Below are 17,532 nucleotides of genomic sequence, written 5' to 3'. Positions count from 1 at the left end.
TGATATGTCTGCTTTTTATTTTGTTTTCATGAACTGATGTAAAATTGAATGCATCAATATTTAAGTAATGATACTTAAGGAGGCGTTTCATGTCAATAACAGTGCCCATGGCTGTGATAAAACTTGTGACAGCAGACCATGAAAATTTGGGTATCACAAGTTCAGTGGTAGGAACCATGGTGAATTTCTAGCAGCATCTAGTGGCCACCTGGCCACCTTCTGTCCTGGTCTCCAGGCCAACTCTAGCCCAGCTCCAGGGGAAACCTGATGAGGGGCCTAGAGCCAACTGTCCACAAAATACTAGGAGAGTATGTTTTCCAAGGTTTTCTACCCATCTCTTTGAGGCAAGCAAATCAAAGAATTTTGTTAATTACATTAACAAACAAGACACCCATAAAGCCCCAGAGTTTGTACTAGCTAAGGGGCCAAGGAACCCCTCCAAAGCCCTGAAATTTGGTCAAAGTCTAGGCCCAGGGGTGAGGAGGTTCAACACACGGTTTTGTAGAGTTTTATTTCTTTCTCTTGGGCTTCCACGTTCTCCTTCTGGGCATCTTCCTTCTTTAACTCTTCTTTCAGCACTGAGCACTGGGGAGAAAAATAACAAGGTCATGTGGGCTTGACTGGGGGCCCTAAGTCCCTATGTGCATGCCCAAGATTGTCTTCTGTTGTTTAACTCAATCACACCCTGCATTCTGAGAGGCCAGACCGTCTGTGTGACGGAAGCACTGGGATCCTGGGGTTGTTCCTGGTTCACCCCTCTTGTGAGTTCTGACAAATAACGAGTCTACACTGCCCTTCAAAAGCCAGCAAACTGCACCACAGGGAGAGTCCAGACTTGCAGAGCCTGGGTGCTTAGGGTGGAGGGATTGAGCTGTTTTCACTCAGTAACCATCGAGAGTGGTGGGGGGGGGGGGGCAGAGAGTTTGGGTTGATCTTACTGCTTTTGTGCAGGTTCCATCTCAAAGACGCAGCTTCCCTGCTGGTCACAAAGGGGTAAACAGAGCTGCCTTTTCTGAGGGCATTTTGGCAACAGACATTAAGAGCATAAGGATGCATGTGCCTTCTTTTGACCCAGAAATTCCCACTTAAGACATGTACCCTAAGGACAATGATTAGAGAAATCAGGGCATCTGTAGCTTCAAGGATGTTCTCCATAGAACTGTCAGTAACAGTGGGAAAAAAAAACCAGGTGTTGTTTATAACAGGAGATCACTTTATAACACCATGTACATCCGGGAGAAAGTGTGTGGCTTTTAAGACCAATGATAAGAGCACTGATTTATTAGCATGGGGAAGTCGTTGTGTTGATGATTTTTAAAAAGATGCATAGTGTAAATCCACTGTAAAATAACTGACTGATTGATTTCTAGGTAATATATAGAAATAAGACTGGAAGAACCCAGAGGAAAAGTGACCTCACTCCAAGGTCAATAAAGAAGGGGAAACAGGGACATAATCAAACAAATGCACTGTGGGAGGTGGAAGAGCCAAGCAGGGGCTGTCTTTGCATATTCCTTCTACTAAGCACCAGCGCTGCAACCTCTCCCCGTCCCCAACACACACACACACACACGCACACACACACACACACACACGCGCGCAGTCCTCTCGCCTCAAACAGCGAGTGCACATGCCTAGGAGGGCACTCTGCTTGGCAGAAACAAAGACAGAGTCAGAGGCAGAGTCAGAGGCAGAGGAGCACTGCTAAAACCAGGCTCCCGTGTCTTAGAAGATGATTTTGTCATTCCCATTTCGCAGATGGGGAAATAAAGGCCAAATAAGTTACAGTAAGAGAAAGCTCTGGGATTGGACCCAGGTCTTTCTGACCCCAAAGCTCATGCCTCTTGCCAGTTCCATATTCAGTATAGTACTAAGCACCAGGTACTACATATTGTGCCTTTTCCTTGGAACCTCAGGATGTTTCCACCCCACACCTGTGCAGCCCTGGCTAACCCATTGGACAGCTTCTGGGAATCTCTGAGTTATGACCTGAGATGAAAGCTATGAGGTTTTACCTTGACTGGCAGAAACAGATGCACCATACAAATACTGAGAAATCTTATCCTACAGAGTCAGGATTCTAAAGTTGGCATGGAAGGCAAGATTTGCAAATAAAGTTCCATTTAAAAAACTCTTCACTCGCCTACCAAGTCTAGGGAAGAAATGAGAGTTTGTGTGTTTGCATCTGGATCTTCAAATGTTCTGATTTGAAGGCAATTATGAGAACCAGTGGTGCTGGGACCGTGATGGAGCCCTGTGGGTTGTCCCTGCTCACAGAGAGATTTTACTCTGTTTTACATTAAGCTGTGCAGTAGCAATATATGCTAATAAGTGTGTTTGTTCCTGGGGTTTATTTATCATAGGGGTTAGAAAATGTTTGCTGCATTTGAATATATATCATGCTTATTCTGAGCCACATACTGTACTTTAAAAGCTGCAGAGAAGTTGACTTCACTGCAGACACGTGACTGTACTGTGTCTGCTTTTTGAAGCTACACTTTGTGATGACCCGACACTCACTCTGGAGCTGAGGGCTTCGAGCTGGTGATCCTTTTCTTTGTTCTCACTTTTTAGTTGATTCACCTCCTGTTGTAGTTGTTGAACTTGCTCATCCTTTGCTAACATATCCTTTTGCAAAGATGACACCATCTCTGTAAAACAAAAACAAAAACTCACAGGTGAAAAGGGCAGGAAGGATTCCAGGCATCGCCATGACTGTTAGCCAAGTTTCGGACAAGAACCTCCAAGCCCAGGGCCAACATTCCTAGAACTGCAGAGGTTGTTGCCAAGGATCCCAGAGCAAGAACAGGAATGAGACCAGAGGCCATGGAATGTGGTTTGAGGCTTCAGGGAGAATGAGGAGCATCAGTGAGCACCAGTGGGAGAAGACTTTGGGGGCCCCTGGTGGGCAAGGCTGGGCAGAGCCGAGAGGAGAGGCCATGCCCAGGGCTTGGGGAACAAAGGCCCAGCACAGGTGAAGTCCAGGAATTCTTCTCCAGAGCCCAGGAGGCAGACTCGCAGCAACGTGGACTGCTGGACACTCTTGTGGGGTGGCTAGCTTCACTTACATGAGTTTGGCCCTGTCCTTACCCCTTATTAGCTTGGTGGTCTTGGACAAGTTATTTCACCTCCCACTGCATGTCCTGCACAGAGTTATTGTAAGGGTCAAGTGAGATGGTCTGTCCTAAGAACACAAAGTGACTAACTTATATTTGTTGTTGTTGTTCAGTCGCCAAATCGTGTCTTGACTCTTTGCGACCCCATGGACTGCAGCATGCCAGGCTTCTCTGACCTCCACCATCTCCTGGAGATTGCTCAAACGCATGGCCATTGAGTCGGTGATGCCAACCAACCATGTCATCCTCTGTCATCTCCCTACATGGCACTCACTATTTTTCACAATAGCCAGTTTCCAACATGGCCCCCATGATCCCTGCCTCCTGGAATTCATGCCCTTGTGTGGCCCCTCCCACCCTGAATAGGGCTGACATGGCTAACCCACGTGATGCTGTGGAAATGATGCAATGCAACCTCCCAGGCTGGGTCATAAAAGACACTGCGGCTTCCTCTTTGCCCTCTTGCATCACTCACTCTGGGGGAAGCCACCCCCCGTGTTGTGAAGACACTCAAGCAGCCCTCAGGAGAAGAATGAGCGGCTGAGGCCTCCAGCCAACAGCCACATGGGCAGCGACTCTGAAAGGGGTTCCTCCTGCTTCCAGTAAGGCTTTCGATATCATGACTTTTGCCCCGGCTGACATCTTGACTGCAATTCAAGAGAATTAAGTTACACACCTCCCCATCCCAAATTCCTGTACTGTAGAAACTGGGTGAGATAATAAATATCAGCTGTTGTTTTATCCGTTACATTTTGGGATAACTTGCTATATAGCAATAGATAACTACTCCGTTATTGAATTATCACTTTGGAGAAAAGTGGGAAGTGAAAGTGAAAAGTTGCCCAGTCGTGTCCGACTCTTTGTGACCCCATGGACTGTATAGTTCATGGAATTCTCCAGGCCAGAATACTGAGGTGTGTAGCCGTTCTCTTCTCCAGGGGATCTTCTCAACCCAGGGATTGAACCCAGGTCTCCCGCATTGCAGGCGGATTCTTTACCAGCTGAGCCACCACGGAAGCCCAAAGTGGGAAGAAAGGTGCCTAAATACAGTGGTACTGGGTTATCTCATACAGTTCTTTCTTGGAAGAACATTAGGCCTAATTTTATTGCTAGGTGTCAGTCAAGCAGGTATATGAGGAATTCCCTGGCGGTCCACTGGTTAAGGCTCCATGCTTCCAATGCAGGAAGCAGAGATATCATCCCTGGTCAGGGAACTAAGATCTTGCATGCCATGAGGCACGACCAAAAATATTTAGACAATACTTTGGCCAGGGAGGCCTGGTGTGCTGCAGTCCACGGGGTTGCAAAGAGTCGGACACACATGAGTGGCTAAACTGAACTAAACTGAACTTGGCCGCCTTACGCGAACAGCCAACTCATTGGAAAAGACCCTGATGCTGGGAAAGATTAAAGGCAAAAGAAGGGGGCAGCAGAGGATGAGATGGTTGGATGGCATCACTGACTCAATGGACATGAACCTGGGCAATCTCCAGGAGATAGTGAGGCATGGCGTGCTGCGGTCCATGGGATCACCAACAGTGGGACATGACTTAGTGACTAAACAACAGCAACAAATGTGAAATAAAAAATGAAATGATCCAGAATTTCATTTTTAAAATGTGCTTTGCCCATAGGACACAGTTAAGTTACTTGGAAATCCCTCTGGGGCTTCCACACTTGGTGTGAGTTCAGCTCATCCCAAGCGTTGTCCCAACCCAGGTCTGTCTGACTCCCTGACTGGAGAAAGTGGGATCCAGGACAGGCTTTGATGCTTGCATGAGGTTTGGTTGGCAGACATATGGAGAGAGGGCAAGGACCAGTGAGTTCATCCTTACATTCCTGGTTCCCAGACCATACCAAACCCGGAGGAGGTGCTCAGCAAATATCTGAGGACATTCCAAGTTAAGGAGGAGCATAAACAGGGACCTGGGGCTGGGAGGGGGTGGAAGTGAGAGTGGTAAGTTGCACAGTGAGGCCAGGGAAAAAGCATAAATTCATATATGGAGAGTGATTCATAAGTGACTCGATAATGTGCTTGGCTTTTACAGCTGTGGGCATGTTTCCTGCTACATGCCGGGGACTTTGGGAGTGACATACCACTCCCAGGCTCATTGCCTCCTCCCTGTCACCTGCTCCTCTCCCTCCCCTCTTTCTGTGAGTGGTCCTCTTCAGGTCATTTTCTTCATTAAAAACCCGACTTCCCATCACCCTTAGTATAAAACCCAGACCCCTTGACCCCATCCAGCCTTAGTCCTATGTTCACCCTGCATAGCCTCACTTGTTCTTGGTTTGTCATTGCCCATCTGAAACAGTAGGGAAGGGGGAAGAGCACAATCTCTAAAAGAATGACAGAGCCCTTGAGGATGTGACATAAGCTGGTTAGAACCAACTAGGTCCAAGCTGGCGGAAGATCCGACTTCCAGTGGACTTGGAGCCTCATTATATGCTCATTGCAATGCAATAGCTAAGTGACACACCCACCAGCAACAGAAGATGAGGTGGTTGGATGGTATCACCGATTCGATGGACATGAACTTGGGCAAACTCCAGGAGATGGTGAAGGACAGGGAAGCCTGGAGTGCTGCAGTCCATGGGGTTCTGAAGAGTCGGATACAACTTGGTGACTGACAACAACAACACACCCACCAGTACCAGCACAGTTCTGAGGTCAGTCATAGAAGGTCAAAAAGTGGGCAGTGGCCCAATTTCTGGAAATCACTGCCCCTTCCCTGAAATACTTGGAATAATCCTCTCATTCATCAGCCTATGAAATTACCCAGCCCATAAAAATCAACCACCTGATATTTCAGGGCCACTCACCTTCTGAGATGGCCCATACTCTCTGCCTGTGGAGTGTGTTTCTCGCTAAACAAATCCACTTCTTACCTATCACTTTGTCTCTCACTGAATTCTCTCTGTGACAAGACGTCAAGAACCTGAGCACCCTAGCAGGTGCTCAGTCAGCATGCTGAAGGAATGAAGGAATCCAGGGAGTCCAGGCTCAGCCACAGCTATGCGTGGGCTGCCCCGCCCCCCATCCAAGCCCCTTATCAGGGAACCACCTCTGTTGGTCAATTAGAAAATGTTTTGCTTGGGCCCAAGTGCACTTGGGTGAAAATCGGTGAGATGATGGGTACCCAAAGTGGTGACCCCATTTTGTCCATGTTCTAGTTTCCCTTAAGCAGGCTGGCTTGTGGAGCCGTCCAAGTCACACTGTTCTATGTTCTCCCTGGTGGGGCCGGTGCTCAGGAGACCTCGGAGACAAAATATACACGTGTGTGTGCTCAGTCGCTCGGTCGTGTCCAATTCTTTGCGACCCCCATGGACTGTAGCCCGCCAGGCTCCTCTGCCCAAGGAATTGTCCAGGCAAAAATACTTGAGCAGTTGCCATTTCCTTCTCCAGAGGATCTTCCCAGAAAAGAGATTGAACCTGGGTCTCCTACATCTCCTGTACTGGCAGATGGATTCTTTACCACTGAGCCAGCCACCCGGGAAGCCTGATCAAGATACAACATTCTCTCCAGTATTTATCAGGCCCTGCCCTAGGAAGAGGGTGGCAAGAAATCTTCACTGAGGGAGAATTCTAACTCGCTGACACTGGTGGCCAGGTGGGTTGCTGAGATCCCTGAGGCTGCACCCAGGTCACGGGCACAGGTGCTGTGGTAGATTGGTGATGTCTGCAGGGGGATGGAGGCAGGTGCAGTGATAGATTGGTGATGTCTGCAGGGGGATGGAGGCAGGTGCAGTGATAGATTGGTGATGTCTGCAGGGGGAGAGAGGCAAGTGCAGTGATAGATTGGTGATGTCTGCAGGGGGAGAGAGGCAGTTCTCAGGAGCTAATCCAGAAGGACCTCACCTGATGTGATGGCATTATCCCTCCTTAAGTTCTCACCCTGGTTCTTCAGGGACGTGATTTCCAAGTTCCTCTCAGACAGGGTTTGGCATAGCACCTGGCTGTAACCTTGCTGCAGGGCACTGATCTGTGGGAAGAGGCAACACACAGTCAGAGGGGGGCCAGCCGGCTTTGCAGGACACGCCGGTACTTCTGCCAAGGCTGGACAAAAAGAGTCAGGTTGATCTTGGGTCGGGGTGTTGGGGAAACCAAGCTTTCCAGTTATAACTGGTGGGAGAGATGGGAGGGTGCCTATTCCTTCAGTGACCACCGTGCCCTGCATCATCAAGACACAAACCTGACCTCTGTGGTCACCCAGGATCTCAGGGACCCCTGCCTTGGATCCCTTCCTGTGACTGAGGCAGAGGCGGATGGGCTTCAGGCTGGACACTTACAACCAGCCTTCTGTTTACAGTTCCCAAGACAGGAGGGAGGTGGGCTCCAGGTTAGTCATTTATAACCAGCCTCCTGTTTGCACTTTGAGATGGAAATAATGACAGGAACAGGGTAAATGGCTGGACTTTGTCTCCTGTGGACACATCAGTTGTGTCAGGGACAGACAGGGGCAAAACCTTGTTTGAGTACAAGACCAAGAGGTCACATATTTCCCATCCTTGGGGCAAGGGAGTCACTGCACATGTGCAGAAAGGCTCCTTGGGGATAACAAAGGAGGGATCACCATCCCATAATATGTGATGTCAAGCCCCATCCCTCACTGGCTGCTGGGCTGGAATCTATCTTGGGAAAAAGCTGTGCATACATGTCGGGGAGGATCCTAGGATAGGTCTGGTGTGGAAAAAGAAACTAGATAATTGGCAAAGGTAAACAAAGACCCACCGGATGGGTGGCCACCTAATGCAAAGAGCTGACTCACTAGAGAAGACCCTGATACTGGGAAAGATTGACGGCAGGAGGAGAAGGGGACGACAGAGGACGAGATGGTTGGATGGCATCACCGACTCGATGGACCTGAGTTTGAACAAGCTCCACAAGACCGAGCCACTGAACAACAACAACAACAACAAAGACTTGAAAGAATTGCCCTATATACATGATGTAACCACCTCTGTTCTGGGCTCCTCCTCACTGAAGGGATGCCCACGCCTTCTCTCCGAGTGTGCATCTCTGTCTTAACTAAACAGTTTCTCTGTGTGCTCTTCCAGTTGTTGTGCTGTGTCCGTAACAATAAACTTTGTACCTGTTTTTTTTTTTTAATAGTTTTTGCCTACACAAGAAATGCATTTTTCAATGGGAGCAAGAGCCAGGGAAGATTTGCTTCTAGCCTCTAGCTGTTGATGGTCCAGTGGCTAGGAGTCCTGGTTTTTACCTTGGCTACCCAGGTTCAGTTCCTGGGCAGGGAACTAAGATCTCGCTTCAAGCCACCGCTCACTGTTGCCTCCCCGAGATCACCATCTGTAGACTTTTAGCCATAAACAGGCTAGCAGTTGGTGCCGAATCATCCAGCACTGACTGTATGCAGAGCAAAATTCAGGAGACAGGAGGGTGTTGTGCGTACTCAGTCACATCCGACTCTTCTGTAACCCCAGGGACTGTAGCCCACCGGGCTCCTCTGTCCACTGGATTTCCCAGGAAAGAACACTGGAGTGGGTTGCCATTTCCTATTCCAGGGGTTCTTCCCAACTCAGGGATCAAACTCATGTCTCCTGTGTCCTGTGCATTAGCAGGCAGACTCTCTACCACTGCACCACCTGGGAAGCCCCCAAAAGATAGGAATAAGTTATACAATGAATTTCCTTTAATGAGAACAGCAAATAGCTTATACCTCATACAACACTCCAGAGTTTACAAAACTCGTTTGCACATGCTACATGGATACTCCTCATAGCATTGCTGAAGGTTGCTGTTCCCATCAGTCTTCCCACTTGCAAGGGAGCAGACTGAGGCTTGGAGAGGTAAAGTCCCCCGCTCAGTATCACGGGGCTGGTCAGAGGTGGAGCAGGATTCAAACCCAGCCTCTAGCGGCCCATTTCCACCTTTCCAGGTGGCCCTAGGAAGCAGCATGAAAAGCTGGAGGCTGTAAAGGACAGAGTGGACTTGGGAGCCAGACTGTAGGCTGCAAATTCTGTTTCTGCCTGTTATGGGCCGTGTGAACACAGGAATACACCCACCATATTCTATCTTCAGTCTGTACATGGGGTGATGGTAGTCCCAGACTGATAGGATTGTTAGAAGTATTGTTTTTCCCTAGGCCCTGCTTTTCAGCATGTCGGATCTTCATTCCCCAACCAGGGATCAAACCCATGCCCTCTGCTTCAGCAGCTCGGAGTCTTAACCACTGGACCACCAGGAAATCCCTGTTAGAAGTATCTTAACAAATTAGTCATGTGTGCAACTACTCAGATCATGCCTGGCACACAGCATAGAGGGATGAGGTGTCATGGTCCTCTCAGCTGACTACCCATGGCGTGTTTTAGCTTCAGCTTCCCTTGTCTGTCTCTGGGGAAAGGAGTTGGGAATCTTTTTGTGTGCATTTGTAAGTCTTGCTCAGGCTCACTTTAACACTGCTGTGGTTATTAGGAGGAAATACAGGAATCATGGGTGGGATGACCATGGGCTGGCTGCTGCGAGAACTCTGGAAGTCCCTGGCTCAGAACCCACTTGAGGGCCACCCCTCTCCGGGGATCCACACGCAGGGCAGGGGCCCTGGAAGGATCTCCTTGGAAAGCAGCCCTGGTAAGGGCTGGAAAGTAGCTGCCGCATCTTGGCCTCCGCAGAGCAGGTACCCGAGAGGCTGGGGAAGGGAGGTGGACCAGAACACCCTCCCTCTTCATCTGACTCCTGACTGCTTGGTCTGAGTGGCCAGGCCTTTTGCCTCCCAGGGTGCGCTGTGGGCCTTCGCCGCTTTGATTTTTCAGACATTAGGACTCAGTTCTCCCACAGGGACATGTTTATTGGGGCGGAAATGCCACATAGTCCCTAGACAGGATGAGGGCTAGCTTGTTTTGATAGACCAAAATAGAAGCAATAAGGAGCAGGACATAATTTCTTTGTTTTCCTAAGGTAAGGTTGCCAGATTTGGGGGAGAAAAAAAGGATGCCCACTCAAAATAAGATGACAGATAACATTGTCGTGTGTGTCCTGTGCAGTATGTGGAACATATGCTAAAGAAGACATTCTAATAATCAAATTTAATTGGGTGTCCTTATTTTATCTGGCAACCCCACCCTAAGAGAGCTATTAAACTTCAGTCATTCAAATACCACTTTCACTATTTTTGCCATATCTCTTTCCTGGTCCCACTATAATTTCTTAGCATTTTTCTTAGAAGTCCCTTGCTTTTTAAACTTAAAAACATGTATTAAATTAAAAATAACTGCTATAAGAGTAAACTGAGACACAATATCGTAAATAAAAATACTCTTAAAAGAAGATAAAATATAAGAATTTCCTTGTTTACTGTCAGACCAGGCTGCAGGTTCCACATTAAAAAAAAAAAAAAAGATTGGGGGGAAGGGGCGGGCATTCCCAGGTATTTGGGAAACAGTGTGGAGACCTTGCCACCAGATGGCGCTCACAGCCTTTGGTCCTGGTTTCTGTGCCTGAAAATCTTGTCATTCTTACTCAGAATTAATGGAAGTGTCAAGGTCTCACAAGTTTTCTTTCTCATTTCATGCACCATCATAGTTGAGAGTCTATGACATTTACGGGGGTTACAGATACTTTTCCCCTGGGACATCTGAGACATTATTGAGACAGGTCTATGCTAGAAGGTGGGTGGGGCGGGGGCACAGGCCACTCTGGCATCCAACCTCTCCAAGGCTATTGTAGTTCAGTTGCTCAGTCGTGTCCAGCTCTTTGCAATTCCATGGACTGCAGCATGCCAGACTCTCTGTCCTCCACCATCTCCTGGAGTTTTCTCAAATTCATGTCCATCAGGTCAGTGACGCTATCTAACCATTTCATCCTCTGTTGCCCCATTCTCCTTTGGCCTTCAATCTTTCCTAGCATCAGGGTCTTTTCCAGTGAGTTGGCTCTTTGCATCAGGTGACCAGAGTACTGGAGCTTCAGCTTTAGCATCAGTCCTTCCAATGAATATTCAGGGTTGATTTCCTTTAGGATTGACTGATTGGATCTCCTTGCTGTCCAAGGGACTCTCAAGAGTCTTCTCCAAACCATGTTTCTAAAGCATCAATTCTCCAGTGCTCACTTTCTTTATGGTCCAAGTCTCACATCTATACATTACCACCTTCTATGGGTGGTGGTGGTGGGGGACACAGGCCACTCGGCTCACCAGCCTCCCCAAGGCTATACTTTTGCAGGTTTGTGCTTTAGACTTTGAGTGAAAAAAATTCTTTCATCTCTTACTGAAGAGATGAAAGAGGGTGGGTGGTGGTGGTAGTGGTGGTGGAATACAACTTTCCCATAAAAGGTACTTGGAACACTTAAGCAAACTGTTTCTAGCTCTTCTCAGCTTAATGGGTTCATTTGCATAAGGAAGAACACACAGAGGCAAACTTCCAGAAGGGAAAACATACGTTCCCCTCTAAAGACTCCAGTGTTTTTGACAGATTTAAAATATTTCATTCTAAGTGTCAGAGTTTTAGGATTTTGGATTGCTGAAAAACTCAAAAGAGTCTTCAAGGGACTTTCCTGGTGGTCCAGTGGTTGAGAGCTCAAGTTCCAATGTAGGGGATGTGGGTTTGATCCCTGGTCGAGGAACTAAGAGCCTGTGCACCACAACTAGAGAAAGCCTGCATGCACAACAAAGACCCAGCTGAGCCAAAAAAAAAAAAGAGTGTTTCAAACCTCTTAGTTACTTTTACTACCAAAACAAATATCCATGTTGTCTGTAACTGGCATAAACTCCAATATGTTTAATGTCTGTTATGCTATGTAATAAAATGGGCCCAGAATCATAAGAAAATTAATAGTGCTAGGAGGAGTGACTGTTTCAAGATACTAATTTGGTTTCTAATTAGCACAGGCATATAAGAACACATGCAGGCAAGAATGTTCTAGTGATATTTCTAGGGGATCGAAGATCTTTGAGAGCAAGTCATTATGTACATGCTTTCAGGGACCAAGGAGAATGCATACAGTAATCAGAACAATAAATCAACCAGCCATGCGGCTTCTGCTTCTGGCTGAATGTTCTGCCGGCAGTAGAATATTGAAGAAGCTAAAACATGAGTGGATGGAACTCGATTTGAGTTCAAACCAGGGCAGCCTCTGGTTCATAGATGTCTTGTTACAAAATATTCTCCTTCAGTTATAAGTAAAGCTCCAGAGGTGGAGGAGGTAACAGGATGATGAATCAGTGTAATTATTTCTAGACAATTCCTTTGTAAAAAAAAAATTTTTCCCCCCCAGATATCATCAGCCACTTTAAATAATACTCAAATTGTGACTGGCTGATATTCAAAGATATGTGGCAATTCTATAATACTAGGTGTCAAATATGTTTCAACTGAAGAAAAAAAAAGATATATGAGAATAATTCAGCCTTGTCCATGTACCTGTGACATTAGCTCAGGAAAGCTCTGAAATGGGAGCATAACTGAAAAGGATATTTCAGCAAAACTGAGTTCAGCTCAAGAGAAGATGCTACTCAGGGAGTCAGTTACACGTCAAGGCAGCTGTTTGCAGTAGGCGTTCCTGCAGGACTTGCCGCTTCCAGTGGTTTTTTCAAACGTAGGTTCAAAAGAGTCATTGCTTCATTGAAATACTAGAACATATATCCTGTTTCCTGGTTTATTCTGTCCCGCTCACTAGAACAAAACAGGGGGAGGGATCCTGTCTTCCTTATTTGTGGTGAATTCACAGAACCTGGAAGATAGCATGACCCAGGGTTGGTCCCAGCAAATACTGATCTGAATGAACAGATGGATGGATAAAGAACAAGCAGACACAGACCCATCAGAGTTTTGGAAGATTACTAGGACCAACCTTTGCCTTCATGGAGCTGACAGTCTCTTGATAGAATCTCCTAGGTTCCCCATACAACCCGTGTCCTTTCTAGGGCACCGTTTCTAGGACTGAAATTGCGCACCTAGAATCCGTGACAGAAGGGGAAGGCAATAAACAAAGAATCAGGGAACCGAGGCCCCAGACGTGGCTATGGTTTTAAGCAGATTTATGCACTGAGGCCAAAATTCATCAGTGGCCAATTCCTTTCTTTTATCAACTATGTTGAGATATGGGCATCCCTGGTGGCTCAGCTGGTAAAGAATCCACCTGCAATGCAGGAGACCCTAGTTTGATTCCTGGGCTGGGAAGATCCCCCGAAGAAGAGAATGGCTACTCACTCCAGTATTCTGGCCGGGAGAGTTCCACGGGCTATATAGTCCGTGGGGTTGCAAAGAGTCAGACACAACTGAGCTACTTTCACATATGTTGAGATATAATTTATGTACAAGATCAATGGCTGATTTTAAAGTCATTACTTTAAAAAAAAAATTTTTTTTTCTGGATCTAGTTTCAAAAGAAAGGACCTTGATCATAAATCCAGGCATCCTACGTGGAGAGTTTTGGGTGAAATTCTCCATAAATGAAGCAGCAGCTTCCTTCAGGGATTGAGAAAGGCCTTGGTGTTTGGAACACTGGGAGGTTCCTTCTCCCCATCTCCAGTCCTTTCTGGATGGGGCCAGGTGAGCATGAGAGGTGGTCACTAAAGCCATAGAGCTGGGTGGAAATGCAAAGTGGCAGAGGGGAGCTCAAGTCACGCAGCCACCTCTCATTTGCTGTGCAAGCTGTAACAAGTTCCTAGGTATCTCCAAGCCTGCCTCAGTCTCCTCATCTGTAGAATCGTACGTGTAGTTAGGGGCTTCCCAGGTGGTGCTAGTGGTGAAGAACCTGCCTGCCAAGGCAGGAGATGTAAGAGACCAGGGATCGATCCCTGGGTCAGAAAGATCTCCTGGAGGAGGGCATGGCAACCCACTCTGATATCCTTGCCTGAAGAATCCCATGGACAGAGGAGCCTGGCAGGCTACAGTCCATAGGGTTGCACAGAGTCAGACACGACTGAAGAAGGCACTTAATCAAAGGTATTAATAATATTGTTTTTAGCAGGCTAGGAACCTGCCACGTCTCTCCTCCCTGGATCTGTGCTCTTCCCCACCATCTGTGCTGACTGCCTATTTCCAACTATCCGGGTAGATACCCTTGGTGCTCCCTGGGACTCCACCTGAGAGCCATCTGTGAGTCACCACCCTAAGGCTCTGACCCCTCGTCTTTTAAATTAACTGTCATTAAAGTATAGCTGCTTTAGAATGTTGTGTCAGTTTCTGCTGTACAGTGAATCAGTTTAAAAAAAGTGAATCAGTTACATTTATACACATATCCCTTCTTTTTCAGACTTCCTTCCCATTTATCTCACCACATAGCGTTGAGTAGGGTTCCCTGTGCAATGCAGTAGGTTCTCATGACTCATCTGTTTTATACTTAGTATTTAGAGTGTGGGGCTTTCCTGGTGACTCAGTGGTAAAGAATCCGCCTGCCAAGGCAGGAGCTGCAGTTCCGATCCCTGGGTTGGGAAGGTGCCCCTGGAGAAGGAAATGGCAACCCACCCCAGTATTCTTGCCTGGGAAATCTCATGGACAGAGGAGCCTGATGGGCTACTGTTCATGGGGTCGCATAAGAATCGGACATGACTTAGCAACTAAACGAGGACAATTAAGAGTGTGTGTATGCCAATCCCAGCCTGCTAATCCGTCCCACGCCCCTCCTCCCCTCTACCTGGCTTTTTAAGTTCTGAATTTCTCTCTGTTGGGCATCATCGTCTTCCTCCAGAACCTGGAGCTTGGGCGGGACCACCCTCTCATTCTGCCTGGAGGCGGCTGTTTCCGACAGCTTCTGGCTCAGATGGGCCACTTCGTTCTGAAGGTTCACGATCACGGCATCTTTGTATTTGGATTCGAGTTCGAAATCCGAGAGACGGCTGACTTCTTTTCCCAGCAGCAGAATTATTTCATCCTGGGTGGAGGCCAGATGGGAAGTTTAGCGGGTGTGGGTCTGGGTGTAAGGCTGGGCTCATTGAAAAAAAATATAGGAAAAATATGGTATCATTCTCTGGGAAGGTGAGGGCAGGCAGGGAAGGACAAGGCAGATTCTCAAGGCTATCTCTGTCATTTGAGAAAATCTCATAGAATCAAGAATTTGGTTGAAATGATGTACTTGTCTATAGGTATCTGTCATGGATGTCTGGGCTTCTCAGGTGGTGCTAGTGGTAAAGTACTTGCCTGCCAATGCAGGAGATGTAAGAGATGTGGATTTGACCCCTAGGTCGGGAAGATCCCCTGGAGGAGGGCATGGCAACCCACTCTAGTATTCTTGCCTGGAGAATCCCATGGACAGAGGAGCCTGGTGAGCTACAGTCCATGGGGTTGCAAAGAGTCAGACACGACTGAAGCGACTTAGCCTGTACACACATGAATGGATGTCTATAGCTCACAGATACTGAAACTTTCCTTTCTCTGAGAATTATCCTTTCATGTTAAGAATAACCATCCCACTTGGGAACTTGTGTTGCTGGAAAGTTTATAATTTTTTATTTACAATATTCAGCCTAGCACACTGGGGACCGAGGAAAGGTAACTAGGAAAACAACATTCTATTCAATCACATTCTACGTATAACGAGGGCTATTTTTTTTTAAACTTAAAACATTTAATACATTCTGAAATATTTATTTTCCCTTTCCTCTCTTCTAGTACTTCCTGCCTCTCTGGCAATTCCTTTAAGAATTTTTTTTTCCAGGTCACTGAATCTGGGAAGTAAACGAGACGGGAATGCTGATTATTTGTTTGGGCTGGTGTAAACTTTGGGCTGGAAAAACAACATCGCTGGCAGACTTCACCCACAGGTATAATTAACCCTGTCTTCCATCTCTCCAAAGAAAAAGTTCTAACAAAAGAATTTGTTAGGTTTTCCAAAAGTGGAAAAAAAAAAAAATCCCCCAAGCTTTTCAACAGCAGTTATCAACAAAATGTCAAGAAAACTGAAAAAAAAAAAAAAAAAAAAATTCGCCAGATACCTTTTCAAAGGCAGACACAAAAAGAGGTAAACGGGCAATTTCCAGGCTGGCTCATTCCCACGGGAGCTTGCCCAGTTGGCCTCAAGACCTTCTAGCTCTATGACCTGGGGAAGGACAGGATCTTAGTCAGGAGGAAGCTTGTCTGACATTGCCAGCTGCTGCCAAGGGTCTTCTTTTGGGTCCCTGTAAATGCTGGTGGCAAAATTTCAAGAGAGTGCACCAAACAGATTCCCTGCTCCTGGGCAGTTTCCCCCTCTTTCATCCTGTTATGATCAGCCAGGAGCTTATTTATTTTTCTTGCAATAAACACTCATTGGGCAGCCACTATATACCAGGCCCTGTGTTGGTGCTGAAATATAAGTTTACAGAGGGCGATGGACTGCTGTGGGTTCTGTCTTCCTGGTGAGTGCCACCCCTCAGTCCCCAATGCCCTTCCTGGAGGGAGTCTGGTGCATGTGACCCAAGCTGGTCAATCAGTTCTCTCAAAGATTCCACACATCAGTTACAGAGGGTGAGGATCTCTTGCCTCCTTTTGGACCACAGACCTTACATTTAGAGGCTTGTTTGCCTGAGTTTGCCTTTTCCAACACACAAAACTGGCCTTATGCAGAAAGCCAGACTTTGAGGGAAATAGAGGGGAGAGATTGGTGGTAGGAAGTGTTCTGATGACAAGATTCAAACTCCTGGATCTAGCCATACCTGAAGCTAGAGACCCTTTAAATATTCCAATAGAAAGAGCCAATAAATGCTTCCCTCTCCACCAAGCTAATTCCTTTATTGTCACCTGCAGGAGTCCTGGCAAGTCAGGGCATAAATGGCTTATAAATAGAAAAAAATTATAACTGTGGTTGCACTATATTTCCAATTTAAAAATGGAGTCAGGTTGAAAAACGGCTACAAACACTTTGCAGCTTTGCCATCTAGCCTATTTCCCCGCTCTCTAAGTCTAGGCTGGCTCCGGGACTTCTTTAACCAGCAGAAGGTAGTGGAAGTGTGGCTGCATGATGCCCAGGCAAGTTCTTACAGGCTGTAAGCTTGTGTTCCAGCCCCCTGGGAACCCTGAGAACACTGTGCTATGATGAAAAACCACAAGCAGAAAAGGGGGGCACCAGTCCAGGCATTCTGGCTGAGGCTCCAGTCCTGGGAAGGGGGCCATCAGAGAGACCACCAGCCCGGCCAGGTCATGGGCTGACTGCAGTCTAGTGAGTGAGGTCAGGGGACAGGAGCAAAGGAAACTTCCAGATCAATCTGGAGATTCTGGGGAATAATGAGTTGCTGTTTTAAGCCCCTACGCTTTCGGGGCAGCTTGTTACACGGCAAGAAACACAGAATCCGAGCCTGGCTTCTCACCTCCCACCAACAATTCTTAGAGTCTTGTCTCAGGACACCTTTGTCGGAAACCCCTACCTCCTGAAGTTTGGATTCCATGTCTGACAAAGACCCCAGGTGGTTCTGCTCCTCAGAGACTCTGAGAATTGCTGCAGGCCCAGGCCCTGGCCTTTGAGGAAAGCGAGATATTGCAGACTGCTTCT

At 47.2% G+C, this 17,532-nt stretch overlaps 1 protein-coding gene across 5 annotated transcripts in view; it reads right to left on the bottom strand.

The window, feature by feature from the left end:
* FHAD1 (forkhead associated phosphopeptide binding domain 1) overlaps positions 1 to 17,532 on the bottom strand; it is a 162,413-nt gene that overhangs the window by 80,744 nt on the left and 64,137 nt on the right. For all 5 annotated transcript variants that reach the window (XM_020873708.2, XM_020873709.2, XM_020873711.2 and 2 more), the window contains exons 6-9: positions 14,704 to 14,940; positions 6,973 to 7,096; positions 2,521 to 2,651; positions 496 to 585 (exon numbers count right to left, since the gene is read on the bottom strand). In XM_020873708.2, coding sequence (XP_020729367.2) covers positions 496 to 585; positions 2,521 to 2,651; positions 6,973 to 7,096; positions 14,704 to 14,940 — 582 coding nt within the window. The remainder of the gene's footprint in view (positions 1 to 495; positions 586 to 2,520; positions 2,652 to 6,972; positions 7,097 to 14,703; positions 14,941 to 17,532) is intronic.

Source organism: Odocoileus virginianus, chromosome 11 (genome assembly GCF_023699985.2).
Source record: "Odocoileus virginianus isolate 20LAN1187 ecotype Illinois chromosome 11, Ovbor_1.2, whole genome shotgun sequence".
Classification (NCBI taxonomy): domain Eukaryota; kingdom Metazoa; phylum Chordata; class Mammalia; order Artiodactyla; family Cervidae; genus Odocoileus; species Odocoileus virginianus.
Note: the sequence above shows the minus strand (reverse complement) of the source record. Positions and strands in the feature narration are given on the sequence as shown.